The sequence below is a fragment of the Scylla paramamosain genome, unplaced genomic scaffold (genome assembly GCF_035594125.1).
Source record: "Scylla paramamosain isolate STU-SP2022 unplaced genomic scaffold, ASM3559412v1 Contig51, whole genome shotgun sequence".
Taxonomy (NCBI): domain Eukaryota; kingdom Metazoa; phylum Arthropoda; class Malacostraca; order Decapoda; family Portunidae; genus Scylla; species Scylla paramamosain.
In genome coordinates, this window is record NW_026973716.1 from 45,001 (window position 1) to 61,019 (window position 16,019).

Sequence of the window (16,019 nt, forward strand, 5' to 3'; positions counted from 1 at the left end):
CAAGCTACCCAGGGCTTCCACAGGTAAACCAGAGCCATTACAAGCTATCTAGGGCTTCCACAGGTTAAGCAGACCCTTCACAAGCTACCCAGGGACTTCCACAGGTTAATCAGAGCCTTCACACGCTACCCAGGCCTTCCACAGGTTAAGCAGACCCTTCACAAGCTACCCAGGGCTTCCACAGGTAAACCAGAGCCATTACAAGCTACCCAGGGCTTCCACAGGTAAACCAGACCCTTTACAAGCCCACCAGGCCTTCCACAGGTTAAGCAGACCCTTCACAAGCTACTCAGGGCCTCCACAGGTTAACCAAAGCCTTCACAAGCTACCCAGGGCTTCTACAGATTAACCAGACCCTTCACAAGCTACCCAGGGCTTCCACAGGTAAACCAGACCCTTCACAAGCTACCCAGGGCTTCCACAGGTTAACCAGAGTCTTCAGAAGCTCCCCAAGCATCACCACAATCTTCCCAGAGTCACCACAATCTCCCCAGAGGCTCCACAATCTCCCCAGAGTCACCAGAAGTCCCCCACAGACTCTACAATCCCCCCCAGGGCCTCTACAAGTTATCCCAGTGCACCTCCTTGCTTCTGGCCATATCTTTACCTAAAATAAAGCCAGGCATTAAATCAGATGGCATTTCTGTGTGATGTTCAATGTTACAACAAGAATTTATGGCCCATTTTGACACCTTGCCTTGCTGGTAATATGATAATACCAGGGTCCCCTCGTCTGCGTCCCGGTGCACTGATGGTCTGTTGATGTCCACCCATGGATGGCCGAAGCAGCTGTTGGGGTGCAGAAGGTTAGTGGGGTGTTTTTTGGTGTTTTTTTGGTGTTTTTTGGTGTTTTGGTGTGTTGTGGTGTGTTTTTGGGTGTGTTTTATGGGTGTTTTGGTGTGTTTTGGTGTGTTTTTGGGTGTTTTATGGGTGTTTTGGTGTGTTTTTTGGGTGTTTTGGTGTGTTTTTTGGGTGTTTTGGTGTGTTTTGGGGTGTTTTGGTGTTTTTTTTTTTTTTTTTTTTTTTTTTGCATAGTGATGATAAGCAACAGTACAGAAACACACAGACTCACACAGCCAACACACAGCCACCAGCACTGCAACACACCTTCACACACCCACACAGCATCACTCAAACACAGCCACAGACTCACACAGACAACACACAGCCACCAGCACTGCAACACACCTTCACACACCCACACAGCATCACTCAAACACAGCCACAGACTCACACAGCCAACACACAGCCACCAGCACTGCAACACATCTTCACACACCCACACGAAGACCACAAACACACACAGCATCACTCGGACACAGCCACAGACTCACCTATAGTACACAGCATGTAGTATAATGCCAGTAAGGTAGCTGATGGCACACAGGACAGCAGAAATTATGATGAAAGTGTCGTATTTGAAAGTGTCGTATGATGAAAGTATTTGTCGTCCAGCCAGCAGATCCCCAAGGCAAGCATCACTAGGTTCTCGATGAAGGCTAGGACTAAAAACAACACCTGTGGGGGGGTAGGGGGTGAGATAGCAGCGATGGGGGGAAGGGAGGGAGAGAATGAAAAATTTGTGTTAGCTTAAGTCATTGAATACTGCTTCAATATCAAACCTAACATGACTTAACCTAACTTAACGTAACTTAACGTAACTTAACCTAACCCAGCCTGACCTAACCTCACTGCAGCCTCACCTGTATCACTACGGTTGAATGACGACGCGCCCTCTGCTTTTTGACAGCCGAGGGCCTCTCCAACCTGAAGTACACCAGCGTAGAAGCAATGGTGCCAAGGAAAACGTAGAAATATGGACGCAGGTACATGAAAAAACACTGGCAACAGTAAAACGGTGTGCGTACTGGCAACACTGAACTGCGGGTGAAAGAAAACGGGGTCTTTTAATGTGTTGTTGGGTGTTTTTTTTTTTTGGTTTTTATGGGTTTTTATGGGTGTTTTTGGGTGTTTTGGTGTTTTAGTGTGTTTTTGGGGTGTTTATAGGTGTTTTTTGGTGTTTTGGGTGTTTTTGGAGTATATTTGGAGTTTTTTTGGTGTTTTTGGTAATTCTTGGGTGTTTTTGGTGTGTTTTAGGGTGTTTAAAGATGTTTTTTGGGTGTTTTGGGCATGTTTTTTGGGTGTTTTGGGGTGTTTTAGGGTGTTCTGGGGTGTTTTAGGTATTTTGGGGTGTCTTTTAGGTGTGTTGTGAATTATAGTGTTTGTTTCATAGTGTTTAGCTTGTGTGTGTCCTTGTGTCACCTGCCACACACACACACACACACACACACACACACACACACACACACACACACACACACACACACACACACACTCACCTCTCCTCCAGCTTGAGTTTAAACACCAGCACCACCACAAAGTGTACACCCAACACCACAAACACCTTCCACGTGTGTGCCAGGGTGAACACCGTACAGGCGATGGCGCGGGACACCACCTGCGGACACATTGTTATTATTATTATTATTATTATTATTATTATTATTATTATTACTACTACTATTATTATTATTATTATTATTGTTACTATTACTATTTGAAACTCATAATTATACCTAAACACACACACACACACACACACACAAACAAAAAATAAATTAATAAATAAATGAATAAATAAGTGAAAAAAAAATTTAAACCCCAAAATTTACTTAAGATAAAAAACACCATCAAAATTCACAAGCAGATAAAAAAACACCCTTAAACACCCCAAAAAACACACCAAAAACACCCCAAAACATCCTTAAACACACTAAACACCCCAAAAATAACCAAAAACACCCAAAAACACCCTTAAATATCCCAAAAATACCCAAAAAACACCCTTTAATACCCAAAAAACACCCTTAAATATCCCAAAAACACCCTTAAACACCCTTATATACCCAAAAACACCCAAAAACACCCTTAAATATCCCAAAAACACCCAAAAACACCCAATAACATCCTTAAATACCCCCCCAAAAAAACAAACACCCTTAAATACCCCAAAAACACCCTTAAACACCCTTAAACACCCAAAAACACCCCAAAACACCCAAAAAACACACACAAAACCAAAAAAAACACTTTCACAAACCCAAACACACTTAAAAACACAAGATACACAATTAAACCGGCCCTAAGAACCGTACCTGGAAGAATATTGCGAACAGGAGGGGCAGTGCGTTTAAAATAGTCAGCCCTCCGAGTTTGGAGAACCTGTGGTAGGATGTGAAGGACCAGGTGAGGGACACAAGGGAGATGAGGACAGAGAACACCGGTTTGGAGAGCTGTGTGTTGTGGCCCAGTGGTGACAAAGACAGGATGCTGCCCAGTGTCACGTCCTTAACCTGTTGTGGGAAAGTTGTGGTGTTAGTTGTGGTTGTAGGAGGAAGAGGAGGAGGAGGAGAAGGGGTGGGGATGATGGAGTGGTTGTCTTGGGTGTTTTTGTGTGTTTTTGTGTGTTTTGTGATGTTTTTGGGTGGTTTTGGGTGTTTTGTGGTGTTTTTGGGTGTTTTTAGGGTACTAATGGGTGTTTTTGTAGTTTTTGAGTGTTTTTGGGTATTTTTGGGTGTTTTTGGGGTGTTTTTGGGTGTTTCAGTGTGTTTTTTTGGTGTTTTTGTGTGTTTTGGGATGTTTTTGGGTGTTTTAGAGGTGTTTTTGGGTGTTTTAGGGTGTTTCAGTTTTTTTTTTTTGTACTTAAACCAAAACACCCCCACACACCCACAAACACCCACAAACACACACACAAACGCACCTGGTCCAACTCAGTGTAATGCGTCCCAACGATATACAGCTGCAGAATTAACTGAAAGGCCGACTCGAGTGTGGCCTCCATGACGTTGGTGATTGCGACCCTCATCTGCACGACATGCTTAAAGTCATAATATTTTCTGATCTCCATGTCCCTCATGTGGTGCCGGTAGGTCTTGGTAGGCCCGTGGGGGGGAAAGCTGTTGTACGATTTCGAGTCCACCTGTAAGAGTGCCTGCGTTAGTCCTGGGTGGGTCTGAGGAGATGTACAGTGCGCCTGGTGTTGTTTTTGGGTGTTTTTGGGTGTTTTTGGTGTTAAATGGTGGTTTTTGGGTGTTTTTGGGGTGTTTTTTGGTGTTAAATGATGGTTTTTGGGTGTTTTGGGGCATTTAAAGGTATTTTTGGTGTTTTTTCACTAGGTTATGTTAATTTAAGGGGTAACTAAATTAGAAAATGGGTGTTTTGAGGTGTTTTTGGTGTGTTTTTGGGTATGTTTTTGGGTGTTTTGGCTAGGTTAGTTAAGTTAGGGATGGATGAAATAGAAAATGGGTGTTTTGAGGTGTTTTTACAGTGTTTTTGGGTATTTAAGGGTATTTTTTGAATTTCTGGGCTAAGTTAAGTCAGGGGTGGATGAAATAGAAAATGGGTGTTTTTGGAGTGTTTCTGGGTGTTTTTGGGGTGTTTGAAGGGGACTGAGTGTTTAAAGGATAAAGGAAAATGAATAAGTGTGTTTGGGTGTGTTTGGGGGTGTTTTGGGTGTGTTTGGAAGTGTTTTTGGGGTGTTTTTGCGGTGTTTGAAGGGGACTGAGTGTTCAAAGGGTAAAGGAAAATGAATAAGTGTGTTTGGGTGTGTTTAAGGGTGTTTTGGGTGTGTTTGGAAGTGTTTTTGGGGTGTTTGAAGGGGACTGAGTGTTGAAAGGGTAAAGGAAAATGAATAAGTGTGTTTGGGTGAGTTTTGGACTGTTTTGGTGTTTATGGGGTGTTTTTGGGGTGTTTTGGTGTGTTTTGCGGTGTTTTGTGGTGTTTGGAGGTGAATAACAGTGTTTTTTGGGTGTTTTAGTGTGTGTGTGTGTGTGTGTGTGTGTGTGTGTGTGTGTGTGTGTGTGTGTCAACATCATACCCCAAAGATTTCAAAATACACACACATACACCCATGCACACAGAAAAATTAAATATATATACATCAAAAGTGTAATAATAATAATAATAATAATAATAATAATAATAATAATAATAATAATAATAATAATAATAGTAGAATATAACAAGCTACTATTGGGGATTTATTTAGTAGTAGTAGTAGTAGTAGTAGTAGTTCTACATAACAATACTAATATACTGAGAGAGAGAGAGAGAGAGAGAGAGAGAGAGAGAGAGAGAGAGAGAGAGAGAGAGAGAGAGAGAGAGAGAGAGAGAGAGAGAGAGAGAGAGAGAGAGAGAGAGAGAGAGAGAGAAATTAAGTAACAAACAAACAAACAAACAAACAACAACAACAACAACAACAACAACAACAACAACAACCTAACCTAACCAAACCCCAACCATTTAAAAACGCCCCCAACCTGACCTGACCCAACCCGACCCGACCCGATCCAACCTGACTTGACCCCAGTACCTTGCGCTGTGAAGGGGGGAAGAGTGAGTTGCTGGGCTCAGAGGCAACCCCCCCACTGGCGGGTTGTGCCTCTCTTTGTTATCAACCTGGGGGGGAGAGGGGGGTAGGGGGCAAGGGGGATAGGGGGCAAAGGGGTAGGGGGGGTGTATGTTAGCTTGAGTTAAGTTGGATTACAGGAATTATTACTGTTATTATTGTTATTTTTGTTATCATGGTGTGTGCGAGAGAGAGAGAGAGAGAGAGAGAGAGAGAGAGAGAGAGAGAGAGAGAGAGAGAGAGAGAGAGAGAGAATTTTAAGTAAGTTTTCTCAATATCTACCTTCCCTCCCTCCTCCTTCTCCTCCTCTTTTAACCTCACACACACACACACACACACACACACACACACACACACACACACACACAGAGCTCCCACAAAAAAAAAATAAATAAATAAATAAAATAAACAAAACAAATAAATAAAAATAAAATAATTAAATAAATAAAAAAAAAACACCTATCAACTCAAGCTAAAAAAAACCCTATCCACTTGGAAACTCCCACCCAAACACCCTTAAACACTAAAAAACACCTTAAAATATACAAAACACCCCAAAAAAACATTCCAAAAACACCCAAGAACACCCTTGAACACCCCAAAAACACACCAAACACCCCCAAAATATTGAAAAACACTCCAAAACAAACCAAAACACATCCAAAAACACCCCAAAAACACCCAAAAACACCCCACACACCCAAAAACACCCCAAAACACCCCAAAACACCCAAAACACACCAAAACACCCCAAACACACCCAAGAAAACACCAAAAACAAACCAAAAACACCCCAAAACGCACACATTCACCCCAAAGCACCCCATAGACAGTACATACCCCAACCTCCTGCATCTGACGCACTGTGACGTTCATGTGCTTCATCTGCGCGTAAGTATTTTCGAGGTACGCCATGACGGGGGCCAGGGGGGTGAGAAATATGAGCGTTTACAACGATACACGCAAAAACGAAGGTAGCAGTTTGAAAATGGGAAGGATATCTTGCTGCGTCACATGAATGTACAGATTCCAAGTGGACAACAGGGTAATTGGCAACAGGATGAAGAAAACGGTGAGTAGGAAATTGATCTTGTCTGGGTTGTCTGTTAGGTTGGCGAGGAATCCTTCTGCTTCCTGGGAGAGAGAGGGAGAGAGAGGGAGGGAGACATTGAGGGGTTTTTAGAGAGATGGGTAAATGTGTGTGTGTGTGTGTGTGTGTGTAGGGTGGTTTTTTTGTGTTTTTTTGTGTTTTGGGGTGTTTTTGTGTGTTTTGGATGTTTTAGAGTGCTTTTTGGGGTACTTTTCAGTGTTTTTTGTGTGTTTTTCAGTGTTTTTGTGTGTTTTTGAGTGTTAGTGGGGTATTTTTGAGTGTTTTTGTGGGTGTTTTGTGAGTTTTTGTGGGTTTTGTGTGTTTTTGTGGGTTTTTGAGTGTCTTTTTTGTGTTTTTTGTGTGTTTTTGGACATCTTGGGATGTTTTATGAGATGTTTTGGGGTGACAAAATGTGTTTCTGGGTAATTTGGGTGTTTTTGGGGTGTTACTGTTTGTATGTGGCTGTCTGGGTGTGTTAGTATGTGTTTCTTGGTGTTTCTTGTGTGTTTTTGGATGGTAAAGTGTGTTTAAGTATCATTTGAGTGCATTTTGAGTTTATTTCAGCCTTTAACATATAGTTCAACAAACAAACACACACACGCACTCACCTCCTCCTCGCCATCCACCAGCACCACCATCTCCTCGGACAGGGAATGATTAGCACTCGTCATGTTCCTCGTCCCCACCACATCGGAGTCATTGATGCTCTTCAGGTAATCTTGATGGTACTCCACCGCCAGCAGAATGTCGGTGTACACGTCTAGGTAGTAAAAAACCGACGGAAGCAGAAAACAAGAGAGAAAGAACCAAAAATTCCAGCAGTGGCGTTGTGCTCTCGTCGACTCGTACATGGCCTGCAGCTGAGCGCGGGCCTTCGAACTGGCCTCTGTCGTTCCCAGTTGCACGCGAAGACACATCTCCGCGCTAGGCTTGGTTGAGTGCAGGAGCTTCTCGCACTCCAGCACGCACACCACTGCGTTGTCGTACTGCCCCAAGTTGTTCCGTTCGGTGTAAAATTGCAGGAGTGTTTCGCCGTTTGTCGCCTTGCAATGCACCTTGCGGACCAGGCTGTACTCGAGGAACCGCTGCACAATGTCGTACCTGTGGGATTGCTTTGGTTAGGTTAGGTTTGGTTTGGTTCAGTTTGGGGTGTTTTTTTGGTGTTTTTTTTTTGGTGTTTTTTGTTGAATTAAAGTCTTTTTGGGTTTAAAAGTGTTTCTGGGTGTTTTGAAGTGTTTTTTGCTGAGTTGAAGCGTTTTTGGGTGTTTTGGGGTTTTAAAAGTGCGTTTTTTTGTGTCTTTTGGGTGTTTTTGTTGAGTTGGTGTTTTTGTTTGGATGTGGAGTTTTAAAGATGTTTTTTTTGTTGTTTTTGTTAAGTTAAAGTGTTTTGGGTGTTTTTTGGGGTTTTGAAGGGTGTTTTTGGGTGTTTTTGTTAAGTTGAAGTGTTTATGGTTATTTTTTAGGGTGTTTTAGGGAGTTTTGGTTAAATTAAAGTGTTTATGGGTGTTTTTGTTTTTTTTGTGGTTTTAAAGTGTTTTTGTGTGTTTTTGTTAAGTTGAAGTGTTCATGGTTATTTTTTTGGGGGGTTTTAAAGGGTGTTTTTGGGTGTTGTTGGAGTTTTTGTTAAGTTAAAGTGTTTATGAGTGGTTTTTGTGGTTTTAAAGGGTGTTTTTGGGTGTTTTTGTTAAGATAAAGTGTTTATGAGTGGTTTTTGTGGTTTTAAAGGGTGTTTTTGGGTGTTTTTGTTAAGATAAAGTGTTTATGAGTGGTTTTTGTGGTTTTAAAGGGTGTTTTTGGGTGTTTTTGTTAAGATAAAGTGTTTATGAGTGGTTTTTGCAGTTTTAAAGGGTGTTTTTGGTGTTTTTTTTTGTTTTTTAAAGGGTGTTTTTTTTGTGTGTGTTTTTGATAAGTGCAAGAGTATTATGTGTTGTTCTGTAGTGATCCTAATCTTCCTTCTCCTCCTCTTTTACAAACCCTAAATCTCCACCTCCTCCCTCACTCTTCTTCTTCTTCCTCCTCCTCCTTCTGTACAAATTCTAAATCTCTTTCTCCTCCTGTTATAAGCTCTAAACCTCCACTCCTCCTCCTCCTCCTCTTCCTGTACAAATTCTAAATCTCTTTCTCCTCCTCTTATAAGGTCGAGACCTCCACTCCTCCTCCCTCACTCACTCACTCACTCACTCCTCCTCCTCCTCCCTCACCTGCTGGCATTGATGGCGTAGTAAACAGGCGTATAACCGATCTTATTGCAGCGGTTAATATCAACGTTCCGCTCCTCCTCCAGCTAGGACGTCGTCAGGAGCATATCAATTACCGTCACATTCCCAAACACACATCCCAAACACCCTTAAATATCCCTAAAACATACCAAAAACATCCCAAAACACCCTTGAATATCCCTAAAACATACCAAAAACATCCCAAAACATCCTTAAATATCCCCAAAACATCCTTAAACACCCCAAAACACCCTTTAACACTCCAATAACATCCAAAAACATCCTTAAATATCCCCAAAACATACCAAAAACATCCCAAAACACCCTTAAACACCCAAAAACAACCTTAAACACCCCAAAACACCCTTTAACACTCCAATAACATCCCAAAACACCCTTAAATATCCCCAAAACATACCAAAAACATCCCAAAACATCCTTACACACCCAAAAACAACCTTAAACACTCCAAAACACCCTTTAACACTCCAAAACACACCTCAAACACCGCAAAACACATTCAAAACACACCAAAACACTCCTAAAGCACCCTTAAACACCCAAAACTATCCGCAAACCACTGCAAACATCCAAAAAACACTTTTAACCATCCCCAAAACACCCAAAACTACCCCAAAAAACACTGCAAACACTCCAAAAACACCCAAAACCCCCAAAAAACACACCAAATTTCCCTAAACATCCAAAAAACACCCCAAAAAAAAAACACACTAACCTCCGCAACACACCCCAAACACTACAAACACCCCCAAAAACACCCCAAAACGCCCCTAAGCACACCTTCAGGGACAGAAGCCGATGCATCATGTTCGGGTAGCCTTGCTGGGCAGCCAGGTGGAGCAGGGTGAAGCCGTCTGACCTGGCCGCGTCAAGAGAACACACGGCAGTTTCTTCAATGACCCGAACTATGCAGAGACCAACCTCCTCACGAGATATTATCCTCCAGTCCTTGTCTGTTGGGTTAGGTTAGGTTAGGTTAGGTTAGGTTACGTTAGATTGGGTTGGGTTAGGTTAGGTTAGGTTAGGTTAAGCTAGGTTAGGTTAGGTTAGGTTAGATTAGGTTAGGTTAGGTTAGGTTAAGGTAGGTTAGGTTAGGTTGGGTTAGGTTAGGTTAGGTTAAGTTACGTTATGTTAGATTGGGTTAGGTTAGGTTAGGTTAGGTTAGGTTAAGCTAGGTTAGGTTAGGTTAGGTTAGGTTAGGTTAGGTTAGGTTAGGTTAGGTTAGGTTAGGTTAGGTTAGGTTAAGCTAGGTTAGGTTAGGCTAGGTTAGGTTAGGTTAAGCTAGGTTAGGTTAGGTTAGGTTAGATTAGGTTAGGTTAGGTTAGGTTGGGTTAGGTTAGGTTAGGTTGGGTTAGGTTAGGTTAGGTTAGGTTAGATTGGGTTAGGTTGGGTTAGGTTAGGTTAGGTTAGATTGGGTTAGGTTAGGTTAGGTTAGGTTAGGTTACGTTAGGTTAGGTTAGGTTAGGTTGGGTTACGTTAGGTTAGGTTAGGTTGGGTTAGGTTAGGTTAGATTAGGTTAGGTTAGACTGGGTTAGGTTAGGTTAGGTTAAGCTAGATTAGGTTAGGTTAGATTGGGTTAGGTTAGGTTAGGGGGTCTCTCTCTCTCTCTCTCTCTCTCTCTCTTACTCTCAATACATACTCAATCTCTCTCTCTCTCTCTCTCTCTCTCTCTCTACCTCACAAACACACAAACTCTGTCTCTCTCTCTTTTTTTATGTTTCTGTCTATATATTCCTCTCTCTCTCTCTCTCTCTCTCTCTCTCTCTCTCTCTCTCTCTCACCTTCAGCAGAAAGAGAGGCGTTCTCCTGCAGCAGGGTGTTGACAATACTAGTGTGGCCGGCAAAGGTGGCCAGCCCCAGTGGAGTGCGGCCCAACCGATCACAAGCATCCACCTGTAGAAGAGGCGGTGGTGGTGGTAGTAGTGGTGGTGGTGGTGGTGGTGGTTGAAACAGTGAACATGGCTGAACAAACTGTCTCTCTCGTGGATGTCAACAAAACTAAGTTAATTTGTGTTTTTTTCAGTTGAATGATGAAATGTAATTGTTTATGAAGGGCAGGTAAGTTTGGTTTACTGTGCTGGTCAGGGGGGCTAGGTGGGGGGCAGTCAAGGGTGCCAACATAACACAAGGGTCTCACTAAAAGCCTTTCTTCCTTCTAGTTGAAATGGCAAGGGTTTTCAAGGGTGTTTTTAAGGTTCTAGTGACAGATTAACAAGATTTCTACATTCAAAAGGCTCTATTTGAAGTGGCAAGGGTTTTCAAGAGTGTTTTTATGGTTCTAGTGACAGATTAACAAGATTTCTACATTCAAAAGGCTCTAGTTGAAGTGGTGAGGGCTTTTCAAGGGTGTTTTTAAGGTTCTAGTGACAGATTAACAAGATTTCTACATTCCAAAGGCTCTAGTTGAAGTGACAAGGGTTTTCAAGGGTATTTTTAAGGTTCTAGTGACAGATTAACAAAGATTTCTACATTCCAAAGGCTCTAGTTGAAGTGGCAAGGGTTTTCAAGGGTGTTTTTAAGGTTCTAGTGGCAGATTAACAAGATTTCCACATTCCAAAGGCTCTAGTTGAAATGGTGAGGGTTTTCAAGGGTATTTTTAAGGTTCTAGTGACAGATTAACAAAGATTTCTACATTCCAAAGGCTCTAGTTGAAGTGGCAAGGGTTTTCAAGGGTGTTTTTAAGGTTCTAGTGGCAGATTAACAAGATTTCTACATTCCAAAGGCTCTAGTTGAAATGGTGAGGGTTTTCAAGGGTATTTTTAAGGTTCTAGTGACAGATTAACAAAGATTTCTACATTCCAAAGGCTCTAGTTGAAGTGGCAAGGGTTTTCAAGGGTGTTTTTAAGGTTCTAGTGGCAGATTAACAAGATTTCTACATTCCAAAGACTGTGTAGTTGAAGTGACAAGGGCTTTCAAGAGTATTTTTAAGGTTCTAGTGGCAGATTAACAATATTTCTACATTCCAAAGGCTCTACTTGAAGTGACGAGGGTTTTCAAGAGTATTTTTACAGTTCTAGCGACAGATTAACAACACTTCTGCATTATCAACCCCCCCTCTCTCTCTCTCTCCCCACACACTCACAGACAAGCCCCGAACAAGGAGGTCAACCACCAGGTCATCGTAACCCTTCGATGCCGCCCAGTGGAGGAGAGTTGATCCCACGTGGAACTTCAAAATAGGCTCCACCCGTTCCAGTCCTCTCTCGGTGCCTGTGTGGAGGGTTGGATTGCATTAAAAAGGGTCCAAAGGGGGTTTTAAGGGTTCTAATCCTATTCAAGGGGAGTTTTAGGGGTTCTGATCCTATTTAGGAAAGTTTAAGGGGTTCTGAATCTGTTTTTCAGTCTGTAAAGGGAGTTAGAAGCGTTATTATTACTTCCTGTGCCTAAAAAGGGGATTACTCATGCTAAAAATGGTGTTTAATCCTATACTTGCGCTTATAGATGAGATAGGAGGTAATAGAGAGGTTTCGGCTGTGTTTAATCCCATTCCTACATCTATAGATGACATGAAGGGGGTGAATTTGTGATATATAGGGTAATAATGAGGTTTTAATGGTGTTTAATCCTATTACTGTGCTTATAGATGAGATAGAGGATAATAAAGAAGTTTCGGCTGTGTTTAATCCCATTCCTACGTCTATAGATGACATAAACCTAACCTAACCTAACCTGACATATTCTCACCTCTCATGAACTTGTACCATTCACAGCCACCTTCCATACCTTTCTCCCTTAAAGATTGAATCACTCTCCTTTCACTCTTCACTTTAGCATTCATTATCATTCGTCTTGTCAACCGCTGCTGCTTCACATACGCTGTCCATGCATTCTGATACTCATTCTCTGCCTCATCGCTTTCATGCCTCTTTTTCCTCAGCCATCTACACTGTCTACTCATTCTCTTTCGCTCCTTCCTAGCTGCTCTGATTTCATCATTCCACCATGGTTTACATACATTCTTTCTTCTACCTACTCTCACAAACCCTATCTGGTTCTCAGCAGCACCCCTCACGTCCTCAACCAGTTTCTCATTCAGATGCTCCACGTCATGCACACTTTCGTCGTCCCAGCTTCTCTCACTCAGATCAACCTGAAAGTTCTCCCACCCTACATCTCTCAGTCTCCACTTCTTTTTCTTACTTGCCACTTTCACTTCATTCCCACCCTGCATCAAGCACTCCACCACCAGCATGTTGTGATCGGACACAATATCAACCAAACCATCCTCATCTATCCACATGTGCGACACAATTTCACGCATTCTTCCATTCACCAACATGTAGTCAATTGCCGATTCCTGTTCTCTTGCACTCCAAGTCACACGCCCCTCAGCCAAAGTAACATTCAGATTTTCCAGCTCCAGTTCATCAACAAACTCTCCAAGCATTTCACCATTCCTGTTCACCTGTTCCCCCAGTATTCCCACATGTGCATTCATGTCACCCATAACTAGCACTCTCTCCTCTCCATGCTCTCTCACAACTTTCTTAAGTATGTCATACTTCCTCCTATTTTCCCTCTCTGCTCTTTCACCCATGACAGTCATGTACGCTACCACCAGTACCACCTTCTCTGGTCTGCCACGACCATCCATGCATTCCACTCTTACTGCAAGCACATCCTCACTACTTGTACACTCCACCACATCAATCTCCTCTACTTTCAGTCCTCTTTCTTTCTTGTAGAGTAGGGCTACGCCTCCTCCCAGTGTTTCCTGTGCCTTACGCCCCTTTCCAATCATAACGTACTCGCATCCCTCCATTCGTACATCATCTCTCAGGTGAGTCTCAGTGAGCCCGACTGAGTCAAACCTCCACTCCCTGAGCTCCTTGCATACATCCTCAAACTTGCCCACACCCCATCCTCTCACATTCATACAGCCAATCTTCACACATTTACTTGCCTGGTTAGTCTCTTTTCTTCCATGTTTGCTGACATCAGTGGGTCCTCCTCATCATGCGTCGTCCACACAACACACCTGCCTCGCCCTCATCCACTCGGCCAGTCGACGTCCTAGCCTCTCATTCACGTTGTGGTTGAGGTGGACCCCGTCTCTCCCGAAGAATTTGTCCTGGTCGAGGATCCCATCCATGTCCAGGAAGCTCATGTTGCCCTTCTTCTCTGTCATCCATTCCATCTTGACCTTCATGAGTTCCATGCATATCTTGCGGTTCATTTCTCTTCTGACCTTCTCATGCTGCACTCCTTCCCGTGGGCGCTGCAGGACCCCCACCACAGCCACACACATCTTCTCTTCTGCTGCCCTCACTGCTTCTATCACTTCCTTTACTGTGTCTTCAGCACTTGCCTCTACTAAGTTGTTGCCTCCTCCTTGGACAACTAGCAGGCTTCTCTCTTCCATTTCTTGCACTTCTTCCTTGACTTTCCTCTTGACGTCTTTGATCTTAGCACCTCCCATGCTGGTGCACTCAATTTCCCTTCTCACAAAGTCGGGAGTCTTCCTTACCATGCTGTCTCCAATGACACGTAGTGGGGCTTTCTTGATTACCATTCTCTTCTTCCTTGGGCGTCTGTCTGTTCTGGCCACTTCCACCACTTCTTGCCGGTCTTTTCTCTCTTCAGTCTTTGTCGTCTGTGCTTCTGCCTCTTTCATCAGGTTTTCTGTCTGGGTGCTCTGCTCCACTCTCTCTTCTTTTTCCTCATCCTGGTTCCTCCATTCATTGAGGCTCTTGCTCAGGCATTCCCTGCAGAGGAACACCAGAAGCTCGAACCCCAGCGCCTTCATGTTGGCCTCCCTCATGCCCACACAGGCTACATGGAACCAGGCCATGCATCTCTCGCATGCCACAGCCCTTTGCCTGTTCGCCACACTCTCCTCGCATGAACCACACGCGCTCATCACCATTTTCAGGGTATTTCAGCACACAGGCAAGAGAAACAAACCACAAAACTCAGAGAAAACTCAGAGAGCAAGGCAAAGCCACTTGTACACACTCAGAGCGGAGGGGGCCCATTGTTATCTTGATCTTGATCTTGATGGTACAGGTGGCACAGGATCACTCCTGAGCCAGGCCTTTGGATCGGCAACTCCTGTAGAAAGGGGGAAAAAAAAAAAAAAAGAGAAACGAACAGCATCCTCTATCCTAATTGTTCATACACCTGGCACGCCACATTCTCTCCAGAAACTCTTTCACCGCCTCAATCATCCTTTCATTCGCCTCTCTACACAGTCCCAGCAACACCACCATCCATTCCTTTCCTGTCTTCTCCACTCTTTCATTCCTATCATGCCCTAACTCAGTCAGTATCACTTGCATCATCTCATTCCTGTCTCTGGCATACTTCACACACTCCAGCACCACATGTTCCAACCGTCTCATCTTCTCCCATGTCACACATCTGGCACACTTTGCTGCGGGACTCAGACCACCTGTAACTCCTTGCATTCACATCCATACACTGTGCCCTCGCTCGGAAGAGAAGATCACCGCCCAGGCTTCCATCATACCACCTTTGTTATCTTTGTTAATCTTGATCTTGTCTTTGTTTCCTACATGCTTTCTATCAGTTAGTCTTTGGTTCTGTTAATTTTTTCAACTTAATATTTTCATTCTTGTTAATATACTACTGTTGTTGTTGTTGTTGTTGTTGTTGTTGTTCTTGTTGGTATTGTCACTTCTTCTACTGTTCTTGTCACTATTATCATCATCATCATTGCCTTGCTTCCTCACCACACATACACACACACACACACACACACACACACACACACACGCAGAAGAGAAAATAAAGAAAGCGTTTACATTTGAGAAAAAAAATTTAAAACGCCAATAACTTCCACTACAGCCTGTTAAACTATCCCTGGAGCCTTGAAAACCCCAATAACTTCCACTACAGTCTGTTAAACTAACCCTGGAACCTTGAAAATGCCAGTAACTTCCACTACAGCCTGTTAAACTATCCCTGGAACCTTAAAAACCCCAATAACTTCCACTACAGCCTGTTAAGCTATCCCTGGAACCTTAAAAACCCCAATAACTTCCACTACAGCCTGTTAAACTATCCCTGGAACCTTAAAAACCCCAATAACTTCCACTACAGCCTGTTAAACTATCCCTGGAACCTTGAAAACCCCAATAACTTCCACTACAGCCTGTTAAACTATCCCTGGAGATATATATATATATATATATATATATATATATATATATATATATATATATATATATATATATATATATATATATATATATATATATATATATATATAGTCTCTCTCTCTCTCTCTCTCTCTCTCTCTCTCTCTCTCTCTCTCTCTCTC

The 16,019-nt window shown here is 42.9% G+C and overlaps 2 protein-coding genes across 2 annotated transcripts in view; both read right to left on the reverse strand.

The window, feature by feature from the left end:
• LOC135098226 (uncharacterized) overlaps nt 1-13,661 on the reverse strand; it is a 21,461-nt gene extending 7,800 nt beyond the window's left edge. The window contains 13 exon segments of the mRNA XM_064000479.1: nt 693-789; nt 1,335-1,420; nt 1,423-1,518; nt 1,704-1,881; nt 2,340-2,458; nt 3,156-3,353; nt 3,761-3,979; nt 7,106-7,598; nt 8,699-8,781; nt 9,518-9,690; nt 10,519-10,630; nt 11,820-11,947; nt 13,641-13,661. Of these exon segments, the coding sequence (XP_063856549.1) occupies nt 693-789; nt 1,335-1,420; nt 1,423-1,518; nt 1,704-1,881; nt 2,340-2,458; nt 3,156-3,353; nt 3,761-3,979; nt 7,106-7,598; nt 8,699-8,781; nt 9,518-9,544 (1,596 nt within the window). The 5' untranslated portion in view covers nt 9,545-9,690; nt 10,519-10,630; nt 11,820-11,947; nt 13,641-13,661.
• LOC135098225 (uncharacterized) overlaps nt 1-16,019 on the reverse strand; it is a 58,338-nt gene that overhangs the window by 21,107 nt on the left and 21,212 nt on the right. The window lies entirely within an intron of this gene.